Source organism: Bos javanicus, chromosome 15, assembly GCF_032452875.1.
Source record: "Bos javanicus breed banteng chromosome 15, ARS-OSU_banteng_1.0, whole genome shotgun sequence".
Taxonomy (NCBI): Eukaryota; Metazoa; Chordata; class Mammalia; order Artiodactyla; family Bovidae; genus Bos; species Bos javanicus.
Window position 1 is genome coordinate 62,670,533 of NC_083882.1, and position 19,672 is coordinate 62,690,204.

General features: G+C 39.1%; 1 protein-coding gene across 2 annotated transcripts in view; it reads left to right on the plus strand.

Moving 5' to 3' along the window:
* The window catches only part of ELP4 (elongator acetyltransferase complex subunit 4), a 257,046-nt gene that overhangs the window by 162,859 nt on the left and 74,515 nt on the right, over positions 1-19,672 (plus strand). The window contains exon 10 of one of the 2 annotated variants that reach the window (XM_061381019.1): positions 7,018-7,237. The exons of the other annotated variant lie outside the window; for it this stretch is intronic. Within the exon in view, the coding sequence (XP_061237003.1) occupies positions 7,018-7,041 (24 nt within the window). The 3' untranslated portion in view covers positions 7,042-7,237. Of the gene's footprint in view, positions 1-7,017; positions 7,238-19,672 lie in introns of those variants that run through there. 2 annotated transcript variants of the gene reach the window in all.

Below are 19,672 nucleotides of genomic sequence, written 5' to 3' on the forward strand. Positions count from 1 at the left end.
TCAGTAAGCTCCTGTTTACCTTAAAATAGTAGCTTAACCATTCAGATAAATCATCTCATTTCTCCTTCCTAACTGCTCTTTGGGTTGAAGCATTTGTCAGAGTGGAAGATGGAAGAAGGACTGGAGAGCTCCATTTGTGAAAGCCCTGCCTCACTCCTTGCTCGTGACAAGGAGTCTGCGCCTTACATTGTATGTGCTCTATAAAGTGGTCTGAAATAGTGATGGGAGTGAGGCTCTGCAGTCCAACGGCCTGCCTTGAGTGTTTGCTTCACCACTTCTTGCTTGTGTATGTGTGTGTTCAGTGTATGCTAAACAAATAATTCCTCTCTGCCCCAGTTTCCTCGTCTGTTAATTAGAGATAATAATACATACTAGTAGTCAAGTGGTGTTAGTCGCTCAGTTGTATCTGACTCTTTGCAACCCCATGGACTGTATGTAGTCCACCAGGCTCCTCTGTCCCTGGAATTCTCCAGGCAAGAATACTGGAGTGGAATCATACGCACTACTATATATAAAATAGATAACCAACAAGTACCAGCACAGGGAACTAGATGAATATTTTGTAATAACCTATAAGAGAAAAGTGGAGTAGGAAATGGCAGCCCACTCCAGTGTTCTTGCCTGGAGAGAGTCCATAGGGAGCCCAGTGTGCCCTGAGAAAGGCTGTTGTGAAGATCTGTGTTTCGGAGAATGTATATTTAGTTCAGTTCAGTTCAGTCACTCAGTCGTGTCTGACTCTTTGCGACCCCATGAATCACAGCATGCCAGGCCTCCCTGTCCATCACAATCTCCCGGAGTTCACTCAGACTCACGTCCATCATGTCAGTGATGCCATCCAGCCATCTCATCCTCTGTCGTCCCCTTCTCCTCCTGCCCCCAATCCCTCCCAGCATCAGAGTCTTTTCCAATGAGTCAGCTCTTACCTGGTAATAAATTTGTCTGAAAATAGGAAAGCCGTATGAGTGATAATTACATTCTACCTAAGATTAATCAAGATAATGTGTTTACATGTGTAGGGCACTTAAATCATAGTGGGGTTTTCAGAAAGAATCAAATTTCAAAGTAAAGCTTACTATGTCTTTTTTCAAACTGATGCACAGCTGCATGAGAACACTTGTTTTTTTGTTCATCGTGTTCCTGCGTTGAAACCCTTCCATGCTTATCCAGCTTTTGCCAGTCTTTCTAGAAACTAATCTTTCTTCTAGCCACATTTATGTCTCTAAATAGCTATGCATTATCTTATACTCATCACCTGTGTTTTTCTCTTGGCACAGAGCAGAAGATTCTTTCTCTAACTAGTTGTATAACCTAGTCATGTAACCTTAGGAACATTAATGACCTCACTGTGCCTTCCTTACTTTTTCGTCTTTACTGTGTCAGCTCCTTTATATATCTAATTTTATTTGTCTTCATGTGAATCTAAAGAAGAGGCCAAAGAGCTTCAGTAATTTTCCCCATGTTACGTGGCTGATTATTAGACCCAGGATTCAAATACACTTGTGATTCAAATCCTCTGTTGTGCACTGCTAAAGCATATTATATCTCCTCAACCCACACTGGTCCTAGACCATTAGTTTGGGGAGAGTTTTTCATGCTACTCAACCTCTATAGGGGCTTCCAAGGTGGCTCAATGGTAAGGAAACTGCTTGCCAAGCAGGAGATATGGGTTCATCCCTGGAGTAGGAAAGGGCAACCTGCTTCAGTATTCTTGCCTGGAAAATTCTATGGACCTAGTAACCTGGAGGGCTACAGTCCATGGCATAGCAAAGTCATATACAACCAAGTATACACACACACCCTCTATACACACCCCTACTTTGCCCCAGCTAACTGCTTTCCCAGGCGAGAATGTGTAATGTCCCACTAAGTAGTCATCACCTTTTTTTTCACCCCAGCACACTTGAGGAGTATGACACACTTGCACTAGTGACTTAACCTGATTCCTCAAAAGATATAGGACTCAGGATCTGGGCAATAAGGACCAAGTGTACTTTGAAGAATCCTCTTTCTCTGGTGTGGTCTCAGTGTGTTGTAAGCTGTAACAACTCAAGAGAATTGGCAAGGCACTATACTGGACATTTGTGTTAACTCATTGAATCCTCACAGCAACTTTGAAATTGGGTCTATTATCATTTTACTGATTAATGGACTGAGATGCAGAGGAGTTAAGTACCTTGTCTGGCTTGCTGCTGCTGCTGCTAAGTCACTTCAGTCGTGTCCGACTCTGTGTGACCCCATAGACGGCAGCCCACCAGGCTCCCCCATCCCTGGGATTCTCCAGGCAAGAACACTGGAGTGGGTTGCCGTTTCCTTCTCCAGTGCGTGAAAGTGAAGTCACCCAGTTGTGTCCGACCCTCAGTGACCCCATGGACTGCAGCTTTCCAGGCTCCTCCACCCATGGGACTTTCTAGGCAAGAGTACTGGAGTGGGGTGCCATTGCCTTTTCCTCTTGTCTGGCTTACTGCTCGATTTTTTTACAAAGATGAACCACATACTCCATGCTGACCTAGTAAACTGCAGTTTGGAATGACACCTAGTTAAGAATTTCAGACCATGAATTACTACTTCTACCCCCTTTTTCACTTCTTTTCAAGTGTGAGTTTCCTCACAAGCTACTGACCAAGTACTGTCTTGGCTTCTAGTTCTTTGCACAAATAAGTAATAAAGAAATGTTATCTGGTTGGCAGTCCTGAAAAGGGGAACACTTGAAACAAGTAAATCTTTTGGCAAGAATGTGTAGTAGTATAGTAGGTCAGAGTACCAGGCACAAGTCCCCTGGACCTCTCCCACCAGTTACTAGTTACATGAATGGAGGCAAGTTGTTTCCTTTTTCCCTTGTTTGTAAAATTGGAACAATCATAGTTATTAGCATCATGAAATAGCTATGAGGATAAACTAAGAAAATACAATGTAAGTACATTGTACACATGCTTAAATTTTAGTTACATAGTAAATATTAGTCATTAACTAGTAATAGTTACGGAGAAGGCGATGGCACCCCACTCCAGTACTCTTGCCTGGAAAATCCCATGGATGGAGGAGGCTGGTAGGCTGCAGTCCATGGGGTTGCAAAGAGTCGGACACAACTGAGCGACTTCACTTTGACTTTTCACTTACATGCATTGGAGAAGGAAATGGCAACCCACTCCAGTGTTCTTGCCTGGAGAATCCCAGGGACGGGGGAGCCTGGTGGGCTGCCATCTATGGGGTCGCATAGAGTTGGACACAACTGAAGCGCCTTAGCAGCAGCAGCAGCAGTAATAGTTAAAGGGCTTCCCTGGTGGCTCAGATGGTAAAGAATCTGCCTGCAATGCAAGAGACACAGATTCAGTCCCTGGGTTGGGAAGATCCCCTGAAGAAGGAAATGACAACCCCCTCCAGTATTCTTGCCTGGAAAATTCCATGGACAGAGGAGCCTGGCAGGCTACAATCCATAGGGTCTCAAAGAGTCGGACATGACTGAAGCAGCTGAGCACACACACAGGGTCTTCTTTACTGAGCAGGTAGTCTTGTGTGCTTTCTTATTTGGGACATTAATGTACTTCTTCAGGAAAATACTTTGGAAATTATTTTAAACTTTTGAACAGCAGAATGCCATTTTGTAACTCCCTAAGTTTTCTACATGAATACTTAAAAAGTCTTGAGGGATAAATTGGGAGATTGGGATTGACATATTCACACTACCATGTATAAAATAAATAACTAAGAACCTACCTGTAGAGCATGGGGAACTCATCTCAATATTCTGTAATGACCTACATGGGGAAAGAATCTAAAAAAGAATAGATAAGTGCATATGTGTAATTGATTGAATTTACTGTACAGCAGACACTAACACAACATTGTAAATCAGCTATACCCCAATAATTTTTTTTTAAAAAAGACTTAAGTCCTATAAACAGCAGCTGCTTTTCTAGTAGCATTTCAAGTGGCTCAGCAAAGCGAGTTAGTACAGATAATTTTTAAATGATACCCAGTCACAAGTACCTTCCTTTTCCTTGATCACTTTTTTCTGAATACCTTTTTTGTTACGTACCTTACGAATTTAAAACATGACAAAGATGAATTTCTTAATATGTACATTATGTTTTCTGAGCCTGTTAATTCTTTAAGGAAATTAACGAAAAAAATAATGAAGCCATGTTATACAGGTACTTAATTTTTTTTAATCTGTGGTAGTACTATGGTAATTAATGCTTATTTTATGCAAACTAGAGTGTATCTGTTAATGGACACATTACTGTCAAGAAAATATTACTTGTCTTAATTATCAGTAATGAAGCAGGGATAAGCTGCTCACTTAGATATAATATATCTAATGACCTTTTCAGTTAGAGGTTGTGATGGAAGGTATCAGTTTCACAAATTATGCTTCATTCAGCTTCTGGCCTTTGTGTAGATTAATGTTTTGTGGATGAGTTTTAAAGTCAGGCATAAATTGTGTTTGGTCTTTAAAAGTGATTTAGTGTCTTGCTTTTAGTACATCATTTTCTCGTTTATAAAGCTTCAGTTTTATCTTCAAGCTTAGGAAAAATCGTCTATAGTAAATTTAGGACTGCTTTACTAACTGCCAATGTTGTTTTTTTTTAACCTTATCAAATAAAATGGTACTTCTATATTCACTTTTTAAACCAAAGAACAAGTTTCTTTGTTATTTCTGAATTTAGGACAGTAAACACAATGACTGGGAATATAAATATTTATAATACCATTTTTCCTAATTAGATTTCCTGAGATGACACAAAGATGTTTAATGTGAGAGAATTTATGATATTTCTTAATCAGCTTCTTACTGAATAACAAAGGTCTTATCTCAGGGTATTAAAAAATCATTCAAGAACTCATAGATTTAGCCTTGCATTCAGACCAGTAGGGGAACTGCCTCATGTTTTAAGTAACTAAGGAAAGAACCCACCTGCCAATGCGAGAGACATAAGAGATGCAGGTCCGACCCCTGGGTTGAGAAGATCCCCTTGAGGCGGGCATGGCAACCCACTCCAATATTCTTGCCTAGAGAATCCCGTGGACAGAGGAACCTGGTGGGCTAAGGTCCACTGGGTCGCAAAGAGTTGGAAACCACTGAAGCGACTTAGCATGCACACATGCACCAGGATTTAAATGTTAGAGATCAATACAACAAGGCAATGAGACAAAAACTCAATTTTTAATTCAGTTTTTAAAGCCCTTTCTATATAAAAATCTTATCAGATGGTCAGTAAAGAAATCTGACAAAATTGGAGCTGCTCCACTTGAGTGGAGATGTATTCCGACAATAATTGGAAAGAATCTAGGGTTCTCAAGGAGCAGAGTTTTGATACCATGATCCTGATAGTCATATAACTAACAGACCCAAACACTAGAGCAGGAGAGACCATCTTTTCAACCCCCTCATTTTAATGATGAGGTGCCTAAAATCTAAAATGTAACCAACCTAAGTTCAGGTGGTCAATAAGTCCTATGACCTAAAATGTAAAAAATAAAAAAAACTTTAGTAGTTTTAGAAGTAGAATCTTTCCTTTACTCTCTCTTGCCCTATTAATGTCATCATGAATTTTGATCTCTTCATTTAAGGAACAGTTTCTGAATTGACCTACTCTTCTCATTAAAAAAAAAAAAAAATAGCCATAGGTTTCCACTTTCAAGGACACAGTAAACTCCCACCTGTCCCCATGTATTGTCTCTTTACTTCTAGCACCATCGCTCACTTTGGTGCGGACAGGAATGTGCCTGTGCTATATTTGAGTTCCTTCAATTCCTCAAAAACATATTTACACATGCTGTTGCCTCTGATTGGAACACTCCAGCTAACAACCTCTCTACTTCCTGCCACTGTCACCTCACCCCGGCTCACTTCTCTGTATCCTTCAGGTTATGGTTTGAGTGTCACGGCCTCCTTGAGGACTTCTCTCTTCCGTCCACACCGAGTCTGTATCAGACACTACTCGTGTTCTCACAGCATCCTGTACCTTTTCTTTCATAGCAGTAGCCTCCCCCTCTACATGCTTACTTCCATAAATATAGGGACCACGTGATTAGTCCATCATTGAATCCCCAAGCCTAGCAGTTTCTGACTCATGGCTGCTGCCCTGTATTTACTAGGGAGGGAAGAGAGGAACATGGACTCCACTCCCCTCTCAAAGAATGTAACATGTTGAATGGTATGAACCTAAAGCCAGTTTCTTGTTGAGGAGCAACTGTTAACTTCCTGTCTAACTTTGGAAGACTCTCTGACCTTAAGACTTTGTTTCCTTTTCCAGTAGGATGATAATGCCTTCTGTCTGTGTCTTCTGCTGCTGAAGTGAAAGTTCTTTCAGAGCTTCATCTTCAGTTTCTGAAGTGTCCTGAAGAAGTCATGTTCTTTGGATACCAGATTAAGGAGGTTTCTCTTAGAAAGTAATTTCTTCAAAAGCATCTTACTTTTTTCCCAAGTCCCAAGAAATTAATGGAGGCTTCCCTGATACCTCAGTTGATAAAGAATCTGTCTGCAATGCAGGAGACCCTGGTTTGACTCCTGGATTGGGAAGATCCACTGGAGAAGGGATAGGCTACCCACTGTAGTATTCTTGGGCTTCCCTGGTGGCTCAGCTGGTAAAGAATCTGCCTGTAATGCGGGAGACCTGGGTTTAGTCCCTGGGTTGAGAAGATCCCCTGGAAAAGGGAACGGCTACCCACTCTAGTATTCTGGCCTGGAGAATTCCCTGGACTGTATAGTCCACGGGGTCGCAAAGAGTAGAACATGACTGAGCGACTTTCACTTTCACTTTCAAGAAATTAAATAACGGGTCACCTCCTTCAGTGCACTTCCTTGGTGGCTCAGAGGTTAAAGCGTCTGCCTGCAATGTGGGAGAGCTGGGTTCGGTGCCTGGGTTGGGAACATCCCCTGGAGAAGGAAATGGCAACCCACTCCAGTATTCTTGCCTGGAGAATTCCATGGACAGAGGAGCCTTGTGGGCTACAGTCCACGGGGTTGCAAAGAGTCGGACAGGACTGAGCGACTTCACTTTCACTTTCCTTCAGTGCAAACAGGTTCATGGCCTTTGATTGGTAAGCAGATGACACCACCCTTATGGCAAAAAATGAAGAGGAACTAAAAAGCCTCTTGATGAAAGTGAAAGTGGAGAGTGAAAAAGTTGGATTAAAGCTCAACATTCAGAAAATGAAGATTATGGCATCTGGTCCCATCACTTCCTGGGGAATAGATGGGGAAACAGCAGAAACAGTGTCAGACTTTATTTTTGGGGGCTCCAAAATCACTGCAGATGGTGACTGCAGCCATGAAATTGAAAGACACTTACTCCTTGGAAGGAAAGTTATGACCAACCTAGATAGCATATTGAAAAGCAGAGACATTACTTTGCCAACAAAGGTTCATCTAGTCAAGGCTATGGTTTTTCCTGTGGTCATGTATGGATGTGAGAGTTGGACTGTGAAGAAGGCTGAGTGCCGAAGAATGGATGCTTTTGAAGTGTGGTGTTGGAGAAGACTCTTGAGAGTCCCTTGGACTGCAAGGAGATCCAACCAGTCCATTCTGAAGGAGATCAGCCCTGGGTGTTCTTTGGAAGGAATGATGCTAAAGCTGAAACTTCGGTACTTTGGCCACCTCATGCGAAGAGTTGACTCATTGGAAAAAACTCTGATGCTGGGAGGGATTGGGGGCAGGAGGAGAAGGGGACGACAGAGGATGAGATAGCTGGATGGCATCACTGACTCAATGGACGTGGGTCTCAGTGAACTCCGGGAGTTGGTGATGGACAGGGAGGCCTGGCGTGCTGTGATTCATGGGGTCACAAAGAGTTGGACATGACTGAGCGACTGAACTGAACTGAACTGAACTGACATCCTTTAAATGAACTATTGGTGGCTATTCTTGGGAGCTTTAGGATTTTATTTATTTTGTTTTATCCTTGAGAATGGTACTTACATAGTTTGTAATTTAACATATATACTATGTAGCCATGATGAAATTATTTTCTATAATTTAAAATGTCCAAATTTGTTTCTGGCAAAAATGAGGAATTTAAATGCAACCATGTAGCATATGAATTAGGTGGATAAAAGTTTGTTCAGCAAAGCCTGTTACACTAGAGAATATTGCTTGAGATTTGAAAGAGATAATCAGGGCCCCATCAAAATACCACTTTTCCAACTATTGTATTATTTTTATGTTGCCAAGAGCAGCCAGTGAGGAGAATGAGAGAGGAGATAAGAAAATTGTCCTAGTCATTTTTTCAGAAAGTTGAGATAATTAGGTTCAAAAAAAAGACCCATTGAACTTCAGTAGTGATTCTATCAGGAAAAAAGGATTTTTTTAAGGACTTTTGGGGGAAAATAATGCATGAACATAACCAGAACAGCAGTTTATATTTAACAGAACTAAATGGTCACATTTTTAAATAAAGTACGCCCTGGCATTTGAACAGCTGTTCTATCCAAATCAGATCTGAATACTGTTGTTTAACCTTCCCAGCTGTAGCGGGGGTGGTTTGTTAGTTTAATTCAGTATAAAATATGCATAGTATACTTAAATTTGAAACTTTAAACACATATTTGAATTAAACTGATAAATTTTAGTCATATAAGCCTATTTTAGGTAAACCATTTATCTTTCTGTGAGTTATTTATTTTTTGTAACTATATTAGTGTGTTTGAGCAGATTTTAAATAATTAAAGTGTCCTAAACTCGTATTTAATTCGTATCTTTTTTTTTTACTTTTGTATTAGGTATGAATTTAAAAATACATGTTCTATGCATATATTTGCAATTGCATTGGGGATATTCATAGGAAATTTTAAATATTTTTCCCGTTTTTCTTCCTTGTTAATTCTCTACCCCAATAGATTTTCTTTACTAAAACAATCATAGAAATGGAATGAGGACCAGGTGGTTGCTGTAAGAAGGCAAAATAAAAGACCAGCATCTCTCAATCTTACAAGACTAAAGCCAAAAGGGACTAATATCAAAATACATAAAGCTACGTAGCATATGAATATGTTCAGCAAAACCTGTTTCGCTAGAGAATATTGCTTGACATTTGAAAGAGGCAATTTTAGAACAAACAAACATAAATGCTCATGGGTATATACCATGTATGTTTACACACACACATGTACAGATAAATGTAGAAATATAGATGCATCTAAGTGTGTGTGCTTATGTACGATATCCATACAGGCATTTCTTAGCTTTGTCTTCTGGAGAGCTTGGAAACAATAACAATCTAAGGAGCACTCCAAGTACCCAGATGTTGGTATCTATGTATCATCTGCAACCAAAAAGAAGAGGGAGGGAGAGGACGCCTGTTGGCAAAATAGCTGATTCTAGAACTGGTACACAGAAAGAGGAACATGGGACTAGAATTTGTGCTCCAAAGTAGGGAGGTATTCAAAGAATGATGGGGACATGAGAAAAGGCACAGGAACCACTTTGAAGAATATCCTACTAGCCAAATCTTAGAAATTTGAGCTTCAGAATAAATAATGGAAAATAACCCATTGAGTAAAATCAAAATCCAAGTATCCATACTGAGATAAATAGATAGATGTATGTGTGTGCTTAAGTCACTCAGTCGTGTCCAACTCTTTGCAACCCCATGGACTGTAGCCTGCCAGGCTCCTCTGTCCATGGGAATTCTCCAGGCAAGAATACTGGAGTGGGTTGCCATGTTCTCCTCCAGAGGATCTTCCCAGCCCAGGGATTGAACCCAGGTCTCCCACATTGCAGGCAGATTCTTTACCATCTGAGCCACCAAGGAAGCCCAGATAGATAGATGATAGATAGGTAGGTAGGTAGATAGATAGATAGGGAAACCTCTTTCTTACAGAATATCGATAAACATTGAAGGAGTGATGAAGTAGAAAATTACCATTAACAATCAGAGTTACATTCAGTTTAGGCAGAAGTATTGTCAGTTGGAGGCTAAGATAGGCTGGTGGGTTTAATCAGATCTGATGAGGAAGAGGATATTGACAATCTCAGAATATTTCTTTCACAAACGACTAATAAGTTACAAAAGGCGGAGTGGTGACTTTGATGAACAGGACAACCAGGTGATCAAGGTTTACATCACAAGTGAGTTGACATAATGTGTGGTACCTCGCCTTGTGAGACACTAGAAGAGCAGTGTGTCCTATTAGTGGTCTCCTGCCCCAAAAGCATTGGTCAAGAGGGCATATCAGACAGATCTAGGTTTCCAGTTAGCCTACAGAATGAGAGTCTTGTATTGTTGAAAAACTGTTGAGTGCCTGAAAGGTAGGGAGAAACCAAGTATTGAGAAAGACTGAGTGTCTTACTATTTCTGGGATGATATACAAAGTGTGATTGGGGTCTACAGATGGACAGTAGTGTTGTATTGATGTTGATTTCCTGACTTGAACAATTATATTGTGTCTGTATATGATAAAGTCCTTGTTCTGGGAAATAGTCACCAGAGCAATTGGGTGACTATTTGGAATCATCTATGCTGCTTGTTATTAAATGGTTCGGAAAAGGGCTAAGTATGGGTGTACACACATATTTAGAGAGGTATATCTAGATTTCACTAAAAAGAGAAAGAGATTTAAAAGTTAGGGAATCTAGGTAAGAGGAATATGGAAATTTTGTTCTCTTATTGCATACTTTTCTATGTTTGAAAGTATTTCAAAATAAATTATTGTAGTTTATTGAAATGGTAGTAAAGCAAATACCTCATGGTGGTGATTTAGTCACTAAATCGTGTCTGACTCTTGTGACCCTGTGGATTGTAGCCTGCCAGGCTCCTCTGTCCATGGGATTTTCCAGGCAAGAATGCTGGAGTGGGTTGCCATTTCCTTCTCCAGGGGATCTTCCCGACCCAGGAATCGAATCGAGGTCTGCTGCATTGCAGGCAGATTCCTTCCCAACTAAGCTACAAAGGAAGCTCTAAGGACTACTTGTTGTATGAGTCTATTTTTAAGAAATGTGCTGGAGTGGGTTGCCATTTCCTTCTCCAGGGGATCTTCCCAAACCAGGGCTGGAACCCAGCTCTCCCACATTGCAGAGTCTTTACCCACTGAGCCACCATGGAAGCCCAAATACCTCATAATCAAAAATTAATATTTCAGTCAAAAAACATATGAGTAGTTAGTTACACAGAGTTAATAAAAACTGTAAATAGCTTAATGTCATTTCAAGCCACATTGTACCACTAAATGAGTTGTTTTTCAGAGGTTTCTAAATTTGTAAATTGAGGATAAAAGTTGTAGATTTGTGTAAGGTATCCAAAGCCTGGATAAATAAGTTTTCCAATCTCACATAGAGGGAGGAGGATTCAGTATGGGGAACACATGTATACCTGTGGCGGATTCATTTTGATATTTGGCAAAACCAATACAATATTGTAAAGTTTAAAAATAAAATTTAAAAATAAAAAAAAAAAGGACATGTACTCTTTAAAGAAGCCCAAAAGATACTTTTCTCATCACCGTCAGGTTTGTAACTGGTAAAGATATGGAATATATGAAAAATGATTAAGCAGTGCAAGGGAAACACAGTTTGTTGGGGTAACAGACATACTGCTTTAACTTCAGCATTTTGTGTATGTACAAATATATGTATATGTATAAAAAAAAAGAGAGAGAAAGTGACAAAACAAAGTCCAAAACCAAAGTCCCCTAATCCCATATCCTAAGCAGCCCCTAGGATGCCAGTTTGGATAACAGATTATTGAGGCAAAACAGAGACATTTGCATTCAAATTCTGACCTTTGGAGTTCACCTTAGAGTTCGGATTTACAAGATGGCTCTTAGAGCGTCATCATTGGTTTCACCAACAGGGCATGTTCTGTGTTGTAAATTTCAAATGCATCCTTAAAAAAAATAGAAAACCTTTTTCTTTTTCCTCATCTATTTCTTACATGGTAGTATAAATGTACAAGTGAGTAAATTCCTTCATTTGCATTCCAACCCTCTTTTTATTGTTTAGTCACTGAGTCATGTCCGACTCCTTTACAACCTCATGGACTATAGGTCACCAGGTTCCTCTGTCTGTGGGATTTTCCAGGCAAGAAGACTGGAGTGGGTTGCTATTTCCTTCTCCAGGGTATCTTGCCAACCCAGGAATCGAACCTGTGTCTCCTGCATTGGCAGGTGGATTCTTTACCACTGATCCACCTGGAAAGCCCCTCCAACCCTCTTACCCTGTAACATTTCCTTCTCTCTTACAGAATCATAGCATACGTGTGAACTTAAGTCACTACGTTTTTTCTAAAGTGATTTACTGATCACTTGAATGTGCCTAAAGCCTAATGTGTTTTTAAAAATTCACACAATCATTGACTTGAACTGCTGTGTAAGAAAATGGTCTTTCCTGGATCCTGTGTCTGCCCATTATCATTTTAGGTTTAATTAAGGATTTTGTGTTAAAGCATTCCTTTTTTTAATGTTATTAACTGTTTAAAGAAAATATAGTTAGATATTTTCAGTTACACAGCCGGTATTCTGCTGCTGCTGCTGCTAAGTCGCTTCAGTCGTGTCTGACTCTGTGCAACCCCATAAACGGCAGCCCACCAGGCTTCCCCGTCCTTGGGATTCTCCAGGCAAGAATACTGGAGTGGGTTGCCATTTCCTTCTCCAATGCATGAAAGTGAAATGTGAAAGTGAAGTCGCTCAGTTGTGTCCAACTCTTAGCGACCCCATGGACTGTAGCCCACCAGGCTCCTCCATCCATGGGATTTTCCAGGCAAGAGTACTGGAGTGGGGTGCCATTGCCTTCTCCTACAGCCGGTATAGGTAAGTCCATTTTGAGGGCTGAATATTGTTCTTTATTCTTTACTCTGTCACCGTTGCTTAAGTAGCTTTTCAGTAAGCTTCTTCTGTCCCAAATCTACTTGCATTCTTATTCTTTAAATGCCTTTAAGTGATCTTCTGGAAATTACCAAGTGTTCTAGTTTTGCTACTTAAACATGTACATGTTTGAAATAAGATTGTTTATGAGTAAAAGAATACAGTTGGCTTAATTAACTTCTAATGTCATTTGATTTATCTTGGGGCAGAGATATTCAATGTCCTATTTTAAAATAATGTCAAAACTATTTTAAATAAATGTCAAAAACTGTGGCCTGAACATAATTTTTTAAATAGCTGTGTCTCCTGGGTTCCAAAACTGCTTCTTTCCACTCTTATTCCTATATCTTGATGACTGAGTCAGTTATTTCTTTTCCTGTGTTTTCAGTTTACTAGCTTAAGAACTTTATAGATGTAAGAGTTTTGCAGATTATAAATATGTACATTTTCAATATATTGCTCTAAATTGAGCCTTGATAATTCTTATTTTATCTAGTAAAATAGAAGATGTCTTTTCAATACTGAGCAGTAAAGACAGAATTTTTTTTCTTTTCAAAAAGAAGATGAACAAAAACATTTTCTAGCTAGCATGTCAGTTATACCTTTACTCCTTAGTATATGTATCTTTATAGTTTTTTTTAAATCATAGCTAAAGAAATCATCAACTGTTAGCCACAGTTGGGAACAAATAATATATTGATGAAGTATATTTCTGTCTGTCCTTCTAAATCTATTTTCTTTGGTAAAAAAAAAAAAAAAATATATATATATATATATATAAAATTGCATTTCCAAAAGTAAACCATTTTCATCTCCTGTAATTGCATAGCAGGTACCTAGGATTATAATATGCTTATACATGTTAAAACAAAACAGCTTTATGCACTAACATTCTGAAATTTTAAGTAAATAGATAGGTTTGAACTAAAGTACATTTTGAAGAGAAAGGGGAGTTATTGGTTAATGGGGACAGAGTTTCGCTTTGGGATGATGAAAAGTTCTAGAAACAGATAGTAGTAGCAGTTGTATTACAATGTTGTGAATGTACTTAATGACACTGAAATATACACTTTAAACAGTTAGAAGATAAATTTTATGTATATTTTACACATACATACAGTACATTTAAAATCTGACTCATGGATTTTCCTCTGTAAGTGATTCTCCCTCTCCATAGACATTAGCTGGCATTTAGTATTTAACCATAATATATGCTATTTATTCATTTAGTGTGTGTTATATACTTATACTATGTTAGGTATACATTCTATGTATAAAAATTTCTGAACAATACTTTTTAATTGACTCCAGTTTTTTTTAGTTGTGTGATCTTTTATAAGGTACTCAGTCCCTCAGAACTCTTTTGTTAGCACCCATGCGTGTGTGCTAAGTTGCTTCAGTTGTGTTCAACGGTTTGTAACCCTGTGGACTGTAGCCCACCAGGCTCCTCTGTCCATGAAATTCTCCACGCTCATGCTAAAGTGGATTGCCATGCCCTCCTCCAGGGAATCTTCCCGACCCAGGAACCTGTGTCTCATTATGTTTCCCGCATTAGCAGACAGGTTCTTTACCACTAGCACCACCTGGGAAGATCTCCCACCCTCACCTGAACCCTAGGTCCAGCCCTGGGGTCGCAGACACAGGCTGACCAACAGATCCTGTCTCAGATTTGTTTGTATAAAAACACAGCAGGAACTAACCCCATGCAGACAGCAGCACAGGGGTCACATCAGTCCTCTGTCCTCACATGACAGATGAAGGTCTCTACTCCAGAGCATTGTGTGAAATAATAATAATAATGCCTATTCAAAAGATTGTTACAAGCAGTAGTTAATATAAACGTTTTTATCAAGAAAATGAATATAATTCATATTAACCACTTAGCACACAAGGAAATGCATAGAGACCACTCAAGAAATTATAACTGCTAGCACTTTTTATTAGACATTGCAGATGAATTAACACCGAAGTTACTTTCAATTCTTGGTTGTGTTTTGGGGTCTGGGTATTTGAGTTACATCTTATAGTCAGAGCCTACAGTCTCTGTTTATTTTGCTTTCTTGACTGCTAAACATGATACATACAGAGGATCCTGTGACCCCTATGTCTGAAGTCTTAGAGCCCCTCAGCCTCCTAGGCCTTGCACCAGTCAGTGGCTTTGTCCGCAGTCTTATGAGGCAAGGTAAACAGAGAAAGAAGACAGACATGCGACATGCTGGTGTTTATGTAAAACAACCCTTATTGCCCAGCAGTCCCCAAAACCGTTCTAACACCTTTCAGATTCAGATAGCCTCTTTACTGATAAATTCCGTGGGAGATTTAAGCAATTACTATTGATCAAAAGGGCTTCCCAAGTGGTGCAGTGGTAAAGAATCCGCCTGCCAATACAGGAGACCCAAGTTAGAGCCCTGGTTTGGGAAGATTCCTTGGAGCAGGAAATGGCAACCCATTCCCATATTCTTGCCTGAAAAATTCAATGGACAGAGAAGCCTGATGGGCTACAGTCCTTGGGGTTGCAAAGAGTCAGATATGACTAAACAACTGATCATGCACGCATTGATCATAAAGGTTAACCAGTGTTTTTCAAAGTGTAAATATACTTTTTTCACATCATTTATGTACTTATACCCTGCTTCCTTTACAAGAGGATTTGAGGTGGTTACATGATTGCTGTTATCATCATTTTATTGAAATGCAAAATAACTCGACCAAAAGGGACCTCAAAAGTTCGTCTCCTCTATCTCGTCTCTCCAGGCAGCTTGTGCCTTGGCTGTAGTCATCCAGGTGTCCCAGCACAAGCGTGTGATTCCTCTGGTGGTAATCCATGCCAGTATTTCACATCACATTTTTTAAGGAAATAAAGTATTTTCTGTTTTAAAAAGATTTAGTACAGTTGTTTTGTTTTGTTTCATTTTAGTTAATATGGTCTCTCCTAAAATAATCCTCAAATTGCCTGAAACTGAAGGCCAAAAACATGGAGGGAAATGGAAATAGCATGAAACAGATAAATATGTCAGTTTTCATATATTTATCCAAAAACTTAAAATTCAAAAATGTTATATGCACTCACACACTGAGCACTCTAACTTAAGCTAGAGCACACTTCTGAAATCTGATAGGAACGATATTGTAAAGCCTAATTATATTTTTATGACCCATGCCATCTGTGCATTTGTTCTGCTTACAATAGTAATAGAGTATTCAAAAAAAAAACAATACATTTAGTCTGCATGCAGTCATCTTATTGCAAATGCATCAAGGCAAATTATCTCTTATCATTTCAGATCCTGTTCTTGTATTGTGGATTTTTGTATCTGTTTCAAATTAGAAAAACTTACTAATTAGCAGAAAAACAACTACAAACCATATGTGGTTGATTCAAACAGAAGATACAACACTTATTTTTATTTCTTGAAACAATTTCTAACTTAGATGAAAGAAAATATTATAAATTTTTAATGTACAATAGTATATGACTTAAAGATTATTTTCTAATGATTAAAAATTAAGACTTTTGAAGTCACCGTATAAAATGTATCTATATTTAGTTGTATTACTGTTGAAAGTGAAAGTGGTAGTCTCTCAGTTGTGTCCGACTCTTTGCAATCGCTCAGTTGTTTCCGATTCTTTGCAGCCCAACAGACTGTAGCCCACCGGGCTCTTCTGTCCATGGAATTCTCCAGGCAAGAATACTGGAGGGGGTTCAGTTCAGTTCAGTTCATTCGCTCAGTTCCGTCCAACACTTTTCAACCCCATGGACTACATCACACCACTTCCCTGCCCATCACCAACTCCTGGAGCTTGCCCACTCTCATGTCCATCAAGTTCAGTGATGCCATCTGACCATCTCATCCTCTGTTGTCCCCTTCTCCTCCTGCCTTCAGTCTTTCCCAGCATCAGGGGCTTTTCACATGACTCAGTTCTTTGCATCAGGTCGCCAAAGTATTAGAGCTGCAGCTTCAGCATCAGGCCTTCCAGTGAATATTCAAGAATGATTTCCTTTAGGATTGACCGGTTGGATCTCCTTGCAGTTGAAGGGACTCTCAAGAATCTTTTCCAACACCACAGGTCAAAGGCATCAGTTCTTTGGTACTCAGCTTTCTTTATGGTGCAACTCTCACATCCATACATGACTACTGGAAAAGCCATAGCTTTGACTATATGGACCTTTGTCGGCAAAGTAATGTCTCTGCTTTTTAATATACTGCCTAGGCTGGTCCTATCTTTTCTTCCAAGGAGCAAGTGTCTTTTTAACTTCATGACTGCAGCCACCATCTGCAGTGATTTTGGAGCCCATGAAAAATCTGTCACTGTTTCCATTGTTTGTGCATCTATTTGCCATGAAGTGATGGGATCAGATGCCATGATCTTAGTATTCTGAATACTGAGCTTTAGGCCAACTTTTTCACTCTCCTCTTTCACTTTCAACTCAAGGCTCTTTAGTTACTCTTCACCTTCTGCCATAAGAGTGGTATCATCTGTGTATCTGAGTTTATTGATATTTCTCCTGGCAGTCTTGATCCCAGCTTGTGTTTCATCCAGCCCAGGAGTTTGCATGATGTACTCTGCATATAAGTTAAATAAGCAGGGTGACAGTATACAGCCTTGACATATTCCTTTCCCAATTTGGAACCAGTCTATTGTTCTATGTCCAGTTCTAACTGTTGCTTCTTGACCTGCATACAGATTTCTCAGGAGGCAGTTAAGGTGATCTGGTATTCCCATGTCTCTAAGAATTTTCCACAGTTTCTGTTGATCTACACAGTCAAAGGCTTTGGCATAATCAATAAAACAGAAGTGGATGTTTTTCTGGAATTCTCTTGTTTTTTTTCTATGATCCAACAGATGTTGGCTGTTTTATCTCTAGTTCCTCTGCCTTTTCTAAATCCAGCTTGAACATCTGGAAGTTCTTGGTTCACGTACTGTTGAAACCTTGCTTGGAGAATTTTGAGCATTATTTTGCTAGTGTGTGAGATGAGTGCAATTGTGCCGTAAATTGAACATTCTTTGGCATTGCCCTTCTTTGAGATTGGAATGAAAACTGACTTTTTCCAGTCCTGTGGCCACTGCTGAGTTTTCCAAATTTGCTGACATATTGAAGAATGCAGCACTTTCACAGCATCATCTTTTAGGATTTGAAATGGCTCAACTGGAATTCCATCACCTCCACTAGCTTTGTTCGTAGTGATGCTTCCTAAGGCCCACTTGACTTCGCATTCCAGGATGTCTGGCTCTAGGTGAGTGATTACACCATTGTGGTTATCTGGGTCATGAAGATCTTTTTTGTATACTTTTTTGTATAGTTCTTCTGTGTATTCTTGCCACCTGTTCTTAATATCTTCTGCTTCGGTCCATACCATTTCTGTCCTTTATCGAGCCCATCTTTGCATGAAATGTTCCCTTTGTATCTCTAACTTTCTTGAAGAGATCTCTAGTCTTTCCCATTCTATTGTTTTCCTCTATTTCTTTACATTGACCACTGAGGAAGGCTTTCTTATCTCTCCAGAAAATATTTCTTAAGTTAAAATTTCTCTCCAAATGTAGTCAGTTATTGTTATCTCTTAATAAGTGATACTGATGGTTATGGCTTATTTTTAATTTTATTCTTTGGATGGAAAAAATAGGCCACCATTATCAAAAGGAATATTAATTTCTCTAGAGGCAAGAAATATGTATTAAATTAATCTTTGTGTTGTTTAGACATCACAGATGTTTGACATTCTGCATGTCAAATTTTCAGAATGAAGTATGTTTAAATACCTCATGATAACTTCATTTACAAAGTATAGCTTATACATGCACATATATGAAATAAATCGTAAAATTCCTTTTACTTGGAATACTGTATAATATCCTTGATATTCAGCTGAAAATATCAGCTAGTCAAAGGTTTCATTTTACCAGGTATAATCTATTGAAAGTACACTTTTATTTACAACAAATATTGAATTATCTTTGTGTGTCATAAGTATGAAAAATATAATGCACTCACGTATCAGTACTTCTGTCTGTTCTATAACAATGTATTATTTTATGTCTTCTGTGATTCACATATCATCATGTAATTTCATGGCAGGATTGATTGAGTCTCCTTTAATAACTGATGCTTTCTTTTTTCTTTATATTATACAACTAACACATGACCAAATCTGTATTAGTTTCCTATTGCTGCTATAGCAAATTAACACAAATTTAATGGTTTAAAATAACCCAAATATATTATGTTATAGTTCTGAAGATCTGTGTAAAATCAGTCTCACTGGACTAAAGTGAAGATGTCAGCAAGGCTTGTTCCTTCTGGAGCCTCTCCTCTAGTGAAGAATCAATCCATTTCTTGCCTTTTCCAGTTCTAGAGGCTGCCAGCATGTCTTAGCTCGTGGCCATTGGCGCTCAGGCCTCTGCCTTCTTCATCACATCGTCTTCTCTCTGAGTCTGACCCTCCTGCCTTCCTCTTGTAAGGATTCTTATGATTATAATGTGCCCAGGACAGTCTCCCTCTCTCTAGATCCTTAACTTAATCACATCTGAAAATTCTCCTTTGTCATGTATAGCGCAGTCACAGTTCCCAGGAATTAGGACCGTGGATATCTTTGGTGGTAAGCCTGAACATTATACAGCTTACCACACATCCTTTTTTTTCTTTGTTTTAATTTCTTACAATAACATTGTTCTCTTCTTGCCCTTGCTGTTGAGTCTTCTTGAGGTACGTTTTACATTGTCCCCAACCTAGATAATTCCTCCTACACCCATCAGAAAAATTTCTACAACCAGGAAACTTCCTGCAAATTCACTGACTAAATCAATTTCTCCTCTTATATACACTCCAAGCAACCATGTACTTCTGTAGCACTTATCAGCTTGTTATTTTTATGCT